At 39.1% G+C, this 17,410-nt stretch overlaps 1 protein-coding gene across 1 annotated transcript in view; it reads left to right on the top strand.

Moving 5' to 3' along the window:
* The window catches only part of Zdhhc9 (zinc finger DHHC-type palmitoyltransferase 9), a 39,095-nt gene extending 26,488 nt beyond the window's left edge, over window positions 1-12,607 (top strand). The window contains exons 5-10 of the mRNA XM_055612181.1: window positions 988-1,125; window positions 1,998-2,046; window positions 2,793-2,895; window positions 4,567-4,670; window positions 5,042-5,138; window positions 9,301-12,607. Coding sequence (XP_055468156.1) covers window positions 988-1,125; window positions 1,998-2,046; window positions 2,793-2,895; window positions 4,567-4,670; window positions 5,042-5,138; window positions 9,301-9,417 — 608 coding nt within the window. The 3' untranslated portion in view covers window positions 9,418-12,607. The remainder of the gene's footprint in view (window positions 1-987; window positions 1,126-1,997; window positions 2,047-2,792; window positions 2,896-4,566; window positions 4,671-5,041; window positions 5,139-9,300) is intronic.
* Window positions 12,608-17,410: the final 4,803 nt, after the last annotated feature.

Below are 17,410 nucleotides of genomic sequence, written 5' to 3'. Positions count from 1 at the left end.
ATAAAGACAGGTCAAAAAATTCGCAATGCTCATTTTTCAAATTTACTTTCTGAATTTAGTAGATCCAATTGCTAAGATTTTACTGGGAAAAGCAATATCCCTGCCCTTAACTGATAGAATAACCCAGAATACTGGACTGTTGAAAGCCTTTGTTTCTTGATCTATAAAGTGAGAAAATATTTTTTTAACTGATATCCAGTGTAGTTATAAAGATCTGTTTAGTCAGGGTTATCTAAAGAGGAATCACTGACAGAATGAATATGTATGTGCATGTATACTGGGATGGCTTACAGGCTATGGTCTGGCTAGTCCAACAGTGGCTGTCTCCTTATGAAAAGGACAAGAATCCAGTAAGTAGTTTCAATCCATGAGACTGAATGTCTCAGCAGTCTCAATTTACTGCTAGATCCCTGGAAGATTCCTAAAGAGCTTCTGGTTTTCAGTTTATGTTCCTTCTTCCATGTACTTTTGAGTGGACTGTCATCAGAAGATGTGGCCCAGATTTAGGGTGAGTCTGCTGGCTCAAATAATCTAATTAAGAAAAATCCCTTACGGGCTTGCCTAAAAGCTTGAGTTTTAGTTGATTCCTGATTTTGTCAAGGTGACAGCAAAGTTTAGCCATCACAAGATTGAGGGAACTTCCTTCCTTCCTTCCTTCCTTCCTTCCTTCCTTCCTTCCTTCCTTTCTTCTTTCCTTCCTCCCTCCCTCTCTCCCTCCCTTCCTTTCTTCCCTCCTTCCTCTCTCTCTCTCTCTCTCTCTCTCTCTCTCTCTCTGTTTTTCTGTCTTTCTGTCTCTCTCTCTCAGTCAGGTGTCACTATGTAGCTCTGGCTGGCCTAGAAAACACTATGTAGACCAGGCTGGCCCCAAACTCAGAGATACGTCTGACCCTACCTCCCAGATGCTGAGATTGAAGTTATGCCCAGGTCCTTGAGTTCTTTGGGTTAGGTGCTATGTGGGTTTGGCATTGAGCTCTTTTTCTCCCACAGAGCGCTTCGACCATCACTGCCCCTGGGTGGGAAACTGTGTTGGAAAGAGGAACTACCGCTACTTCTACCTCTTCATCCTCTCTCTCTCCCTCCTCACAATTTATGTCTTTGCCTTTAACATCGTCTACGTGGCCCTCAGTGAGTATAGGGGAAGCATCTGTCACTGGCTGACAGTGGGTGGGGAAAGGCTTTGAGAGCAACTTAGGGGAAGGTGGATTTCTGGTGACACTTTCACTCAGGAACAGACAGAAGCAAGTAGTATTGTCTGTTCTTGAGCTGAACCACAAATCTCAGCTCACATTGGTAAATATTTATTGAGTATTCTGGCCTTCTCTCTGGCCATCTGTTGCCAATGATGACCCATAATTCCTGAGTCACATCCAGAGTACGGAATGATTCTGAAGTGATCCAAAAGGTTGGCTATATATTTGCCTCTATACACCCTCTCATTCTGTCTTGTAATATATATCTGTGTGTTGAGTAGTAGGACTTTGTCCTGTTAGTGGATCATGGTATATGCAAGAGATGGAAAACGCACACCCACATGCCTGCATGTGCACATACACAAAACTGCTAAGGACAGGTAGATTATGGAGCTAATCATGTGGTCTCGACATCTCAACTGGATGTTGCACAAGGCAGCAGTATGGGGAGACAAAGGGTTTTTCTAGAGAACTTCTGGTTTCTTTCCTCTGTTCCTATCCCACTGCATGTCCATATTTGCAGACTGGGAAAAAGAAAGGAAACCTAATGCTTGGTTTCTCCCTGGACCTGGTCCAATGCTTATTCCTGCACTGGAGTATGTGGGGAATGTGAACTCAGTCACGAACTTGCAGGTGAAGAGGAAAGTCTTTATCCTTGCCCTAGCGGGACCTTCTTTCTTACCAGAGTATATAGCACAGGACAGGGATATGAGGAAATGGATAGACACTAGCACTTTTATTTATTTTTTAAATAGTTTTGACTAAAGTCACTAATTTTTCTTTCTGCCCCTCTTCCCAATTTCACAGAATCCTTGAAAATTGGCTTCCTGGAGACATTGAAAGAAACTCCTGGAACATATCCTCCCCTGGCAGTTTGTCTATGTGAAGCCATCTTAAACTGCTTGCCAGCATGTTTTCTTCCTGCGGTCGTCCCACTATCTAGTTTTCCAGACATCAGCAAATGCCAAAGCCTAAAATTAACATATGTAGTCCTAGTGTTAACAAGTAGAATGGGAAATTGTCAGGGTTTTAAGGGAGGCTTGCTCCTCACCTCTTTCTTGGCTGCCTTCAGTCCTTCAAGAGTCCTTCTAGTCTCAGCCTTGACTCATCTAGTTGGCTGCTCTCTATCTAAATACACTTTTATGCTATTTGCTGGGAACCCTACCCTCCTGTTTCAGTGAAAGCTTATTTTGTGCAGTGACTACATTTCTGAAAAGGGAATTTAGAAGAGATTTGGATAAACCACATCTTGTTACCATTCAAATGATTTTTCATATATAAAGTTTATTTTTTGGTGGGATTTCCATAAGCAATGGTGGCCAACAATGTTTAGCTTTGGCATCTTACTAAATATCCTCTTCAAATAGCCAATGACGAACAGGGCAAGTGATACACACTACAAATGCTTTGTAGTGAGTAAACAGAAATGCATTAATGTTCATAAAAATATCTATCCAGTGAAGTTTAGAAATAATCTATAATTATATGCAGATAATTTGACTTTTTGTGATACTGGTTCTGAGAGGTAAAGATCAAAAATATCGTCTGAAGCATCAATTTTCCTATCTCACATGACTTCAACATTCCTTAACCTAACCTCACTGTTCTGGAAGTCCTCATTTGCTTCTTCACACTGTGGTCTGTTGTGGGATTGACTGGGTTTCACACTTTCCTCGTGGCTCTCAACCAGACGACCAATGAAGACGTGAGTCAACTTTCTCATCTCGCTATATATCCTCCTTCTCTCCGTGACCATTTTCTTGTTAGGTGCTAGAAAACCATGTTTCCAGGGCCTGGAAAGATGAGACAAGTGAAAATGAAACCTGGCTTGGGAGATTTTTAAATAAAAGTGTAGAACAGGCAGACAGCTATGTTTGAAGAATAATGCCTGTAGAACATTAGGAAGAGGTTGGAAAGTTGGATAGGCATAATGTCTTTTAGCTGGTTATAGGTCCTTAAAGGCCTAGTTGAAGTTCTAGTGTGATGGAACATTTCTACAATTGCCATACTTGCTGGAGAGACTGAGACAGAAAGATCTCAATTTGAAGGCTATTCTGGGCCAGCTTGAATTACAAAGCTAGACCTTTTCTCAAAACAAGAAAACAATAACAACAAAAGGGCTAGTTGATGCTCTAAATTTGGAACAGAGAAAGATAATTGAACCAAATAAATATTTACTTTTAAGGAATTACCAGTTAATATTGTGGATAATGAGAAAAATATAGTTGAACAAATAAATTTCTGTAACTTTACCTTTTAGATATCACTTTTGTTAGTGGTATGATTTGTCATCTTCTAAACTTGTCTAGATTTTATATTATTTGTTTACACAGAAACTGTATTTTAAAATTAATTTTTATTTAAGATATTTGTACATTTGTACAAATATTTGTATATTTTGGTCATATCCTTTTCTATCCCTCAACTCCTCTCAGATATTCCCCACCTCGCTTCATGTTCTTTTTCTCTCTTGTAAAAGAAAGAAAAAAAAAATCAGAAGACAAAATTCTGTCTAGAACAAAAAAAAAATTACCAAAACAAAGTAAAACAAAACAAAAAACACAAAACACCAAAACAAAGCATAGAATCTGTTTTGTGTTGTCCAACTCCTCACAGGCGTGAGACCTACTCTGGAGTGTGGTTGTTATATCCAGTGACACTCCATAAGGAGAAAACTGACTTTCCCTTTCCTAGAAGATATTAATTGCAAATAATTTCTTGGTGATTGGTAGGACTTTGTGTTCACTTCCCCTTCTCTATGCTGGGGTTTGTCTGCTTTGAACTTGTGCAGTTCTTGTGTATGCTGTCACATATCTGTGAGTTCGAATATACACTGTATTTTAACATAAATTATAGTACATGTTCATTTTTCATGGTAAACTATTTCTTTCCTATTAAAAGTAAATTTATTAAGCAGTATGCACTTGTATGATGTCAGAGTACAACTTGGTTTTCTTCCTACCATGTGATTCTTGATGATTCAGGCCATCAGGCTTGGTGGCAAGTGCACTTCACTTTACCCACTGAACTATCTCCCTGACCCCTATATTTGTCATTAATTTTGGTAAAAAAAAAAAATATATATATATATATATATATATATATATATATATATATATATATATATATATATATATATATGTAAACCAGGTTGGCCTAGCACCCAGGCTCTTCCATCCTTGGCTTCCCAAGTTCTGGGAATGCAAGGTGTATGACCAACATCTTTAACTTTTATAAATGTACAGTTCAGTGACCTGTAGTACATTCCTATTATTGTGTAATTATTGCCATTATCTACCTCTTGAACTTTTCTGTCATTCCATGCTGCATGTATTTCTTCAACTCTTGAATGTAAGCCCTGGCTTTTATTTTGCAGATCAAAGGATCATGGACAGGGAAGAATCGAGTGCAGAATCCCTATAGCCATGGCAACATTGTGAAGAATTGCTGTGAGGTGCTTTGTGGCCCGTTGCCCCCCAGGTACTGGAGTAAAAAAAAAATGCATTGGCTTCTTAAGATGAACTACTCAAGCCTATCATCTTACTTGCTCTGCTGCATTCTTCTGCATGGACCTTCTTGATATCAAATAGGTCTTCTTGAGAATTGACACATAGCACCATATCTACATGGGCCATAAAACCATGGGCCGGTTATTTCATTTGTTTGTTCCCTGGTTAATGTGCCATCCTCTAGTTTGTAGAAGAGTAAATGGAAGATAGATGTGTGCTGGGGTCAGGACAGATTGCCAAAGACATGTTTGGGCTTTTTAATGTACATACCAAGGCTTAGTGGGGATGAGCTGGTAGAAGAATGCATGACAAGTCCTTGATTCATTCTTCTGTTTCTGTCAGTGTGCTGGATCGAAGGGGTATTTTGCCACTGGAGGAAAGTGGAAGTCGACCTCCAAGTACTCAAGAGACCAGCAGTAGCCTCTTGCCACAGAGTCCAGTAAGTATTGCAGACTTACACTGTGTAGGTGATAGGGACTGTGCAGGCTAACTCCACATCTTCAAAATATAACTGCAGGATTCTGTATCCTAATCTCTCCAGCTTCCCTGTCTCTGCAGCTGCCCAGATACTGCCTTCAGATCTGTGTGCCTTTGATGTAGATTAAGATTGATTCATTTCTAAGACACATGTTGAGCAGTTATTTTGTGCCAACCACTTTCATAGGTGCTAGGGCTACACGAGTGAGCAAGTCGAATAATGCCCTGACCTGAAAGGATTTACTGTCTGATGGAGATGAAGGATAAGAACACAGAAGATAGGGAAACATAAAATGTTAAAGAGGCAAAGATGCAACCAGAGGACCATGTTTGAGTTATACAGGTGTGAGCATTCTTCCAGGCATCTTAGTCAAGATGTACGTTATAAAATATGTTCCCGAAAACTATTTGAAATTTCTTTGGGTTTTTGTTTTGTTTTGAGACAGGGTTTCTCTGTAGAGCCTTGGCTATCCTGGACTTGCTTTGTAGACCACGCTGGCCTTGAACTCACAGTGATCCACCTGCCTCTGCCTCCCCAAGTGCTTGGATTACATATGTCCACCACCACTGAAATTTCTTTTTAAGAGTTTTATTGAGATACAATGCACATACCATATAGTGTCTATTTCAAATATAAAATTCCTGAGTATAGTATGTTCACACTTGTATGATTTTAAAATTTTTAAATTAAGAAAATTAAATTAAAAAAAAATTCCTCAACCTCTGCTTTAAGAAACCTTGTATACCTTTAGGAGTATGGTCTGGAGATGGAACCCAGGACCTCATACATGTTAGGCAAGCGCTTTACCAATGAGCTCCCCAGGCCCTGGAGTAATAATTTTAATGCTGATCTGTGTTACATGTGACAGTACTTGTTCCTTTATATGGCAGACTCTTACCCCATCACATGGATGTACCATATTGTATCTATCCATTCAGTGTTTCTGCATTTTGTTTTTTATTTTAAAAATTTTATTTATCGCTACTATGGGGTGTGTATATGTGGTACGTGTGTCTGAGGGTAGGCATGTGTTTGTCACCAGTGCACATGTGGTGGTCAGGTGATGACTTTTAAGAGTCAGTTCTCTCTTCTCACTGTGGGTTACAGGGATCAAGCTGAAGTCATCAGGCTTACTTGGCAAGTGCCTTTACCTGCTGAGTCATCTCACCAACTCTGTTTCTACCTTTTGGTTATTATAAGCAATGCTACTATGAGCATTTCTGTGCAAGTTTTTCCACGGACATATGCTTTCATTTTTCTTGGCTGTATTCCTAGGAGTGAGATTGCTGAGAGAGGTGGGAACTATTTATATAAATAAAACATTAACATCTTTTGGGATGCTGCTGAGATACATTCTGAAGTGGTTGCACCATTTTTCATTTCCACTAGCAGTATCTGATAAATTATCTGATCATTTCTTCTGTAGATGTGAAGTGTTATCTCATTGTGACTTTGATTTGCATTTCCCTGATGACTAATTATGCATACATCTTTCCATATATGTAATTAGTCATTTGTGTATCTTCAGAAGGGAAATGTTTATTCAAATCTTTTCTTTGTGTTCTCTCTCTCTCTCTCTCTCTGTGTGTGTGTGTGTGTAAGTACGTAGGTAGGAGAGCAGTGGATAACTTTTAGTGTTCCTTAAGTGTTTTCCAGCTTCATTTTTGGTTGGTTTGTTCATTTGTTTGGCTTTTGCTTTTTTTTTTTTTCAGATAGCCTCTCTGACTGACCTGGAGCTCACCAAGTAGAGTAGGCTGCCTGTGCATCACCCATTCCCCCCAACCCCCAATGATCCTCTTGTCTCTGTCTCCCCAATGCTGGGGTTAGAAATGCATGCTTCCACTCTTAGCTTTCTCATACCCTGGGTTCTAAGGATTAAACTCAGGTTCTCATGTCTACACAGCAAGCACCTTATGCCCTGAGCCGTTGACGTAGCTCATATGTTTTAAATATTGTGTATACATTTCTTTTTTTCTTTTATTGCTCACCTTTTTGGTGCCATGTCTAAGAAACTATTACCTAAACCAAGGTTGTAAAGATTTATTCCTCTGTATTTTCTAAGATTTGTGTAGTTTCAGCTTTTACAATTATATCTTTGATTCATTTTCGGTTAATTTTTATACATGGTAAGAGGTAGAGAGTACACATTTACTTTTTTATTTTTGTCTGTGAATATCCAGTTATCTTTCTACCATTTGTTGAAAAGATTGTCACCCTTTTTGTATTATTTGGACACTGTTATTAAAAACTAACTGACTGAAATGTGTGGGTTTATTTCTGTCCTCTCAATTATAGTCTGTTGATCCATATATCTGTTCTTATGCCTGTATTATACTGTCTCTGTTGCTTTAGCACTAAAAAGTTTTGAAAACAGGAAACGCTATTCCTTCAACCTTATTTTTTATGCTTGTTTTGGCTATTCTTGGTTTCTTGAAATCTGAATGAACATTAGGATTATCTTAGAGCTTATTAGTCTCTTTGAAGAAGCCAACTGGGATTTTGAGAGATTATATTGACTCTATAGATCAATTCGAGGAGTATTGCCACCATAACACAAGTTTTCTGAGCCATTAACATGGCTATCTTTTGCTGGAGATGGAGGTAGTGTCCTTGCAACACATGCATACCCACATGCACTCTTACACAGAGGAGAGACACAGACAGACAGACACACACAGAGAGGAGATACACACACACACACACACACACACAAAATAGATAGATACCAGAAAGAGCTGATCTGTCTCTTTGACTGTCATCTCTGCTACCATGTCATGATATAGTGAGACAGTAGCTTTCTGCCAAGTAGTAAGGGAACCCTTACCAAAAACATGGGCTATCTTTTTATTCACTTTGGTTTTATTTGATGCTGTAGGTTTTTTTTTTTATTATTTTTTAATTCTCTTTTTGGTTTTTCAAGACAGGGTTTCTCTGTGTAGCCCTGGCTGTCCTGGACTTGCTTTGTAGACCAGGCTGGCCTCAAAGTCACACAGATCTGCTTGCTTCTGCCTCCTTGAGTGTTGGGATTACAGGCATGAGCCACCGAGCCTGACTGTTGATGCTGTAGTTTTAAATGTATCTTATGTTACATAAATATTTTGTTCTTTTTAACATTAATGTAAATGAAGTTGATTTCTTAATTTCATTTTTTGCATTGCTCATTAGAGTATTGAGAAATGCAATTAATCTTTGTGTATCAGTCTTATATTCTGAAACCATAGCTAAACATGTTTTTCTTCTAATAGGTTTTTAGATTTAAACTTTGTTTCAAAATAGAATCTTATTTTATGTGCATACTTTTTGTAAGATTATTATTCTTTTTCCCCTTAAACCTTTATTTTACTTTTTAAGGGACTGTAAGTATGTTTACATGTTATCATCATTATCTTGAATATCATTTTTCTGATGAGACTGGTCCCAAATAATGACAATATAGGTTAGTGGTTCTCAGTTGACTATAGGAGGGGATGTATTTTAGAATCACTTAGGAGGGTCCTGAAGAGATGGCTCAGTGGTTAAGAGCACTGGCTGCTCTTCCAGAGGACCTGGGTTCAATTCTCAGTACCCATATGGCAGCTTACACCTGCCTGTAACTCCAGTTCCAGGGGATCTAACACCCTAACTCAGACATACATACAGGCAAAACGCCAATCCTCATAAGATAAAAATAAATAGTATAAAAAAAAATCACTTAAGCATCATTTTAAAATGTATGTGTCATTTGAAGCTACTTTTTTTTTTTTGGATTCACTATTCTAATAAATTGTTCGTTAGGACAGAAATGGGATTGAAAACCATTGGCTCAGACATTGTTAGACAAGCACAGTATAATATTCTGTTGTGGTGAGTATGCTTGTGTATAATTATTTATGGCTCATGTTATTATCATTATTTATAATAGTATAAACATCTGTCCATAACAGTTAAGAATAGACCTGAAATAATCCACAAGTGCATTCTGCTGAGACAATGATAGCCTGGGCTTGGATGTGAGTTTGGTGACTATGGCCTTAGTGTCACTATGGTCAAATGTTTTCTAGGAAGAAGTCAATGCCTTTGGATTATCTGCATTTAGACCTTAAGAGAGAGCTTTGTGTTGAATCTGCTTTCTTTTACTTCTCAGGCCTCAACAGAACATATGAACTCTAATGAGATGCCAGAGGACAGCAGCACTCCGGAAGAGATGCCACCTCCTGAGCCCCCAGAGCCACCACAGGAGGCAACTGAAGCTGAGAAGTAGCCTATCTATTGAAGAGTCTTTTGTTTGTGTTTCATTAGGGCTATGAGAGATTTCAGGGGAGAAGATCAACCTAAGACAGAGAGCATATAAGCTGTCCCTTATTACTATTTTTCATTGGTCTTAGTCACCCAACTGCACACTGGCATTTTCTTGCTGCAAACTTTTTTTTTTTAACTTATGGACTTAAGACAGTGGCAAAAGATGCCACTCACATATGGCAACTGGACAAATGGGTCTCTTGGGACATGGTTTTGGGTTCCCATTGTCTAAGCCACAAGGTGTCCTTGCACTCTCCTTCTCTTCCCTCCAGATTGTAGCTCTCCTGATGGGGGTCATTGGTCTCATTCTGGGGCTAAAGATTCTCGAGACTGACTTAAGTCCTTTCCTGCTGCTGCGTGTCCTGAGTCCAGAGGCAGTCACAGAAACCTCTGGCCAGGGAATCCTAACCAGGCTCTTGACTCCTTCAATACTAATGAGGATTGGAGAGGGAGGTTGGAGGATTCTCCTGGCTACAAAGTGCCAGCATTGCCAGCCAGTCCTTTTGGAATAGGGCAGGTATTGTATTTATTTGTAGCTTCTCCTTTCTCCCTCTATGCATTCTCTAACATCCACATCTCACTCTTTCCCCATTAGATGATATACATAAGTAGTCATAGTAGAGATAACAAGTTACATTTCTCATAGATTCTCCAGAAACTTCAATGGCTGTGCTATTCTCAGTAAGCATTGATGAGATGCCAACAGCATAGCCCCTCACACTCTCTGTCTCATCTCCCCTCTTTTCTCATTAGCCCATTTTAATTTTCTTATTTTGACTCCTGCTTCCGTTGGGAGCAGGAATGGCAGTAATAAAAGTCTGCACTTTGGTGGTTCCTTTTCCTCAGAGGAAGCCTGAGTGCTCACTTAAACACTACCCCTCAGACTTCTTGTGTAAGGCCTACAAAGGCCCTGAATGCACAAATGGGGAAGCCAAGGCACAGAGAGGCTCTCCTCTCCTCTCTTCTCCTCTCTTCTCCTTTCCTCTCCTCCCCTCCCTCCCACTCTCCACTCTCCTCTACTCTTCATCCCTTCAAAAAGAAAAAAAAAGGACTAAACAGTACTTCCATTAAGCCTTGGCTGAGTGAGGGAAAGCCCAGAACTGCTGCCCTCCCGGGTATCCCACTCCAAGGCCTCAGTGCACCTCTGGCAATGGTAACCACACCATGGGCTTTATCCAAGCCCTACTCTTCCAGCACTTCCACCGGCAGAGTCCCAGAGCCACTTTCATCCTGGGGGTGGACTTCAGCCCCCAGGCAGCTCTGATCAGGACCCGCACTATTTCAGGGAAGAAGATCTATGTATTATATGTGGCTATATTTCCTAGAGCACCTGTGTTTTTCTCTTTCTTAAGCCAGGGTCTTGTCTGGATGACTTACGGGGACAGGGAGGGGTGTGAACCACAACTTTTAATCTATTTGAAGGCAATTAAACTGTGTCTAATGCAAGCTGCCTGCCTCCTCCTTCCCCTTCCATTTCAAGAACCACCATGGGGTTGTGAATGTGTTTGTGTGCTGGGTCAGGGGGTGGGTGGAGGGTAGAAGGGATTGCTTGTTACTTCCCATGCTTTCATTTTCCAGGGTACCCTTGAGTTGAAGAGATAGATACCTCTCAAATTCAACCTCTCCATTGATCTATTTAATTCTGGGCCGAAGTTCATCTTATTCTGGACTATGAACACAGGACTTTCAAGTAATATACAGTGTGAACAAGACTGGGAGAGTAGAGGGATTACACTTACTTAAGAGAACACGTTCTCTATTAGGATATTTTTTTGAAGTAGATGGATACTGTTATGTGCAAGTGGGTCTTGGTTTTCGAAGCAGGCTCGCCAGGGCCTCCCCTTGGAAATATTTCATTAGTGATCTTCTACAAGTGATGGCATGCATTTCTTTTCAAACGGTCTATAATCAAGACTCCTATCTCACTCTTTGCAGTTACTTGTATCTAGTGACATTTGGCTGCTCCCAGGTTTCTCTGTGTCTTTCCATTTTGGTTGTTTCAAGATTTGAATCGAATATTCCTGGGGAAAGAGTCATTGGGAGAGAGATTGTCTCAGATTCCTCTCCTGTCTGTTTCTCCTTTTCCTTTTTTTTTTTTCCTCTCTCTCTCAGTTTTGTTATTATAGTGAGATTTCAGTTAGACCAAAATTAGGGCAATCATAGAGAGTGCGGAAGTTACTTTTTTTTTTTTTCCAATCAGCCTATTTCCCACAGGACTCCCTTTCTAGTCAATACTCAGGCCATCTCCACTCTTGGGCCAGGGTGGGTTTCTTTCCTCCCTTGACTTACCTCAGTTACTCTTCTTCTGCCCCAAGTCGGCCCAAGAGCTTTCTCTTTCTAGTGGGAAGAATCAAAATGAAAATCTTTTATCTCTAGCGAAAATATTTTGGGTTTTTGTTTGTTTTTGTTGTCTCTTTTTTTAATCTGCTTCCTTACACTCTTTGCTCTCTTTCTCTTTCTTTATAAATCTTCTGTATTTAAGACTTTGGCCTGAAGACCTGTCCCATTCATATCAAATACCAGTTGGGACTGTCCCTAGTCTGAGCTCTGATTAGAGGATAGACTGAAAATTTGATCTTTCTGTGGGGAAAGAGACCTTATATTGTTTGATGTTTTCAATGGCTGACACTCTCCAACTCTCCCCTTTCTCTCATTCCTCACACTTCCTATGTACCCATCCCACTTCCCCAGGCCAGGATGGTTGGCACTGATCCAAAATTGCAAAGGAAGGGGAAATGTATGTCCTTTTGGTTCTGGGGGCTTCCTGGCCCTAGCTGAAATCACTATTGCTCCTTTTGCATTTTTCCCCAGGAGTGGGGTTTGATTAGAGGTGGGTTCTAATTCTATAGCAGCTAAATTCCGTTCTTCCCATCTGACCATCCTGCCCTTACCCTCAGGTCCCTTTTCCTACTGACCAAATCTCTTTAACTTGTTTGGGAGAAAAGTATTTTGTTTTTAAATCTATTTTCTAACTTAAATGCAATTTAATATGTAAATCTCTGCACTTTTGTGTGAGCCTACAAATGTGTATGTGTTGGGGTTTTTCACTCTCTGGTATTTCTTAATAAAGAGATCTTTGTTTTGGGGGGAAGCCAATTAGTGAAGGAGACTTGAACGGTTTTAGAAATACAGGGATGTTTGTTTCTTTGTGATTCTGCCTGATTTTTTTTATTTGAGTCTAGTATGAGTGATTGGGCCCTTGCCTCACCTTTGGAAACTGGCTCCTCTCCTTTCCATTGAGAGGGCCCTCAAATAGGTGGTCCAGATAGAGACCTCTCCTGTATCTTGTACCCCTCTGGGACCACTTAGATTGGCTCAAGTGGTAACCTAGCAACTTAGCCTCCTTCTTGCTCCCTGTAGCCTGACTCTGTTAGTCCTTTCTTCCAGCTTAGTTCATTTTATACTACTGAGGCTGGGGCCAGGCTAGAGAAAAATCACCAAGAGATCACAGTAAATATTTTTTTACCCCTAAGGATATTATTTTTCTTTCTTCTGGTGCTATTAAAGAGTCATGTTCCCAATAATTCCAAAGGCATTTGTGCCACTTTTGAGAATACATCCTAGGAATTTCTTGCTGTTCTCAAAGGCTCAAACTCTGAATATCATTAGTTTTAAAGGTTGTAAGCCCGACACACAAGAAAAGGGTGTTGGTGAATTGTATGTTTTGGGTAAATATAAAAGGGGAGTAAACATACACATACATCTCAAGAACTTTCAACTATCACATTGGACATAAATGCAGGTGGGAAAATGGTATAGTTGCCGGTCCTAATTATTTTATAAATAAATACAAGATGATTCTATAATGTGAATATACACTGATTTTCCAGAAACACAGCCACTGTGTAGATTGTAGAGATGTGGTGCTTTACTTTGTTTGGAAACTTGCTAGGAGCTATTCTTGTCACTGTAGTGTCATTCATGGGTATTGAAGTGGCCAACACAACCTACCTGTGTGAGTCTATGTTTATATTACATTCAATAGTGATTCTTCAGATAGTAGGCTATAGCTCATACTTTATTATATGTCTTAGACTAATCATTCCCAAGTGTTTATATTAAAACATGTTATCTTATAAATTACTTTTATTTTTTCCTTTATGGTATAGCTAGTACAGTAAGTCCTTCATTTCCTTGAGTTCCATATTCATACATTCAACTAACTTTAGATTTAAGATATTCTTTTTTTTTAATTTTTATTTTTTATATTAATTATAGTTTATTCACTTTGTATCCTAGCTGTTGCCCCTTCCCTCATTCCCTCCTAATCCCTCCCTCATCTCCTCCCATGCCTCTCTCCAAGTCCACTGTTAGGGGAAGTCCTCCTCCCCTTCCATCTGACCTTAGCCTGTCAGGTCTCATCTCATCAAGACTGGCTGTATTGTCTTTCTTTGTGGCTTTGCAAGGCTGCTCCCCCCTCCGGGGGTGGGGAGGTGATCAAAGAGCCAGCCACTGAGTTCATGTCCAGACAGTCCTTGTTCCCCTTACTAGGGTACCCACTTGGAAACTGAACTGCCATGGGCTACATCTGAGCAGGGGTTCTAGGCTATATCCATGAATGGTCCTTGTTTGGAGCATCAGTCTCAGAAAAGACTCCTGTGCCCAGAAATTTTGGTTCTGTTGCTCTCCTTGTGGAGCTCTTGTCCCCTCCAGGTGATTTAAGATATTAAAAGCTTCATCTGTCCTGGGTGATGTTGGCACACCCCTTTAATCGTAGCACTCAGGAAGCAGAGGCAGGTGAATCTCTGTGAGTTCAAGGCCAGCTTGTTCTACATAGTGAGTTCCAGGCCAAACAGAGCTACACAGTGAGACCCTATCTCAAAACAAAACAAAAACAACCTGCATCTGTACTAAGTATGTACAGACTTTGTGTGTCAACATTCCATATTACAGTATAACAACGGTAATAACATTTACATTGTGTTAATTATTATAAGTAATCTACAAATTACCTTAAATACACAGGACAACGGTGCCTAAGGTTGTATGTGTAATATATAATTTTTATGAGTATCTAGAGATTTGGGTATCCCTAATAGTGAGAATGACAGGATTAATAATACATGGAGGCTGAGGAATAACTATACATAATCATGCTGGCTTGGAGGATTAAGTAGATTATGTTAACTCTGCAGTTCATTTCATGGTTGTAAAAGGGGCAGTGAAACATATTGCATATAGCAAGAGAGTGTTGAAGTTGAGAACCAGTGGACCAGGTTATTTCGTATTCCTTTCTAACTCAAAATATTTAGGAAGCTTAGAAAGGAAAAACAACAACAACAACAACAAAACCTTGTTTCTATCATACCCTTAATGTGCTTTAAAAAAAATTCCCTACTCACTATTGAAAACTGCAAAAATAAGAGAACTTTCAAAAATCTATAAACTCATCACCAAGATATAATAATCACTACTGATGTTTTGGTACAGTCCTTTCTAGGCTCTCTCTAGACTGTCTCTCTTTCTCTCTGTCTCGGTGATTCAACTAGAAATGTAGTTGTTATTATTATTATTATTATTATTATTATTATTATTATTACAGAGCTGGAATTAAACTTAGGGCCTCATGTATGCTAAAGAATATCTCTATCACTGAGCTATATTCTAAGTTCTAAATAATATTTTAAAATCTGCTTTCTATCTTAGCATTTTCTATATCATTAGGAGTTTTTATAAGTCCTTCTCTGACTCTATAATATGTCAAGACTCTCCCCTCTAGAGTCACACATTTTGGAGTTTCCAGCTTTTATTATAAATGATGCTGTGACCAACTTCTTTATATATGAGCATATTGATTATACCTTTATATATTTCTAGAAGCAGAACTACTGAGTCACAGAGAATGCTCTTTTACAAGCTCTTGGGAAGATTGTTGCTTAGAAAGACTGTCACAGCATTTTTCTGTCAGCATTGTATCAAAAAGCATGCTTTAACCCATGCCATTCAAACATTTGGTGTAACAATTTGATAGTATAACTCTCAGTGTTGTATGCTTTATATTTTATTGGTTAAACAGTGAGATTAAGCATTTTTTTGCACTTTTCACCTACTCTATATTTATTGATATTTGTATTTCTTCTGTGAATTATCTGTCCAAGTCCTTGATCTGTTTTCTTTTGGTGCAAAGTCATTTTCTAATAAATCAATCAATTAGAGCTTAGGACTCAAATTCTCTCATGGGTCTGGAAATGAGAGGACCCTTTATTTAGAAATGATTTTACAATTCCAAAACATGATCTAGAGCTACGTTCTTGACATTCCATGTTTTTTTAGTTTTCTTTTTTTAACACTTATTTTTATTATTTTAGTATGTATGTTTGCTTGTGGGATTGCATCACATGTGTGCAATACTTGCAGAAGCCAGAAGAGGGCATCAGATCTCTTAGATTTGGAGTTATAGAGAGTTGTGAGTCACCTAACATGAGTGCTGGTAACTGAACTCAGGTCCTGTACAAAAGCAGTATGTGTTTTTAATCACTGATCCATCTTTCTAGCCCCCCCCATCTTCCTTTTTTTTTTTTTTTTGAAATTCATCTTTCTACTGTCTTATCTGTGAGCTACTACCCATCTATTTGTCTATCAGTAGTTATTTGTCTATTCCAACTTGGAGTTTTATGTTTGAATAAGACACATAATGATTATTTGTCACAAAATACAGGCTCTGTTGAACAACATAGCTGAAAGGAGTCTATTGATGACATGGGCCATGCTGCTTCCTGCTTGCTTGTGCTCTCATATTCATGACCTTTCTACAAATTAAGTACAAACTTATGTAAAGTCACTTAAAGAGTTACCAGTAGAGCCAAGACCAAAAGGAAGATGCACTATCAAAATTCAGAGCTTTCTAGTACAACCCATTTTTTCTATGTTAAGTGGGTATAAATGGAATTTGGATTACTACAAATAGCATTTGAAGTCTGATTTGTTTCATATTCAGTAAACAGTTTCTGAGTATTGAGCATGTGCTAGGACAGAGGTTCTCAACCTGTGGGTTGTGACCCTTTTGAGAATCAAATGATTCTCTCATAGGGTCTCATACCAGATATCCTGAATAACAGATATTTACACTACGATTCATGTCAGTAGCAAAATTACAGTTATGAAGCAGCAATAATGTTATAGTTGGGAGCTCATCAAAACATGAGGAACTGTATTAAAAGGTCACAGCTTAGGAAAGTTGAGAACCACTGTGCTAGGGTTAATTTAGAAGAAACTGCATTGCTGACTTCATTCTCTCTTAAGCATGTTGACATACAACAGTCGTTTGTAGGATTATTTGTCATTTGGAGTTTACAGGGTTGATGATTTTTCCATTTTAGTGATCTGACTGTATTATAGTAAGGCTGACAAAGGGATGGTTCCTGAGTTTTTGTTTAAAACTTAAATCTATTCAATTTTTCTCCACCCCCCTGCACTTAGGTTGAACTTGTGGTGGGGTTTCTTTAGTATTGAAAGTCAGGAAGTTGCCTTGCCAGTTCCCACAATCAAATTAGCTGTGCTTTTGTGAAGGTCATTGAGTTGGGTTCATTCTGGCTTTCTGACGCTATCTCTAGAGGTCCCAGAGGCAATGGTATACAAATGCTATATTGGTCACTGTGAAGTTATAGGAAAAGGTGAAGCCTACATATTAAGTACTATAGAATTCCATTTATTTAAGTACTTCCTAGAGGAGGAGTCTTGTCCGAGTCCAGAGGAGAGGCAGTTCCTTCCCAGTTGATTGTGTTGTTGGCTGAATAATAATGTAATATGGCCACTGAATAATAATGTAATGTGTGAGAAGTGAAGGTAGATTCCATTGTGTAAGAGAGCTGGGAGAACCACTTTTTTTCCCAGCTTGAGAACCTCATCCTGAATTTCCTGAATTGGGAAGGGGGGAGGTGTCAGGCCGTGCTGGGACTATGGTGATCAGTGTGCTTTTTTTTTTTCTTTCCCTTACAAAAACAAAAAACAAAAAA

This window comes from Psammomys obesus, unplaced genomic scaffold, assembly GCF_907164565.1.
Source record: "Psammomys obesus unplaced genomic scaffold, mPsaObe1.curated_primary_1811, whole genome shotgun sequence".
In the NCBI taxonomy this organism is placed as follows: Eukaryota; Metazoa; Chordata; class Mammalia; order Rodentia; family Muridae; genus Psammomys; species Psammomys obesus.
This window is presented reverse-complemented; position numbering and strand designations above follow the sequence as displayed.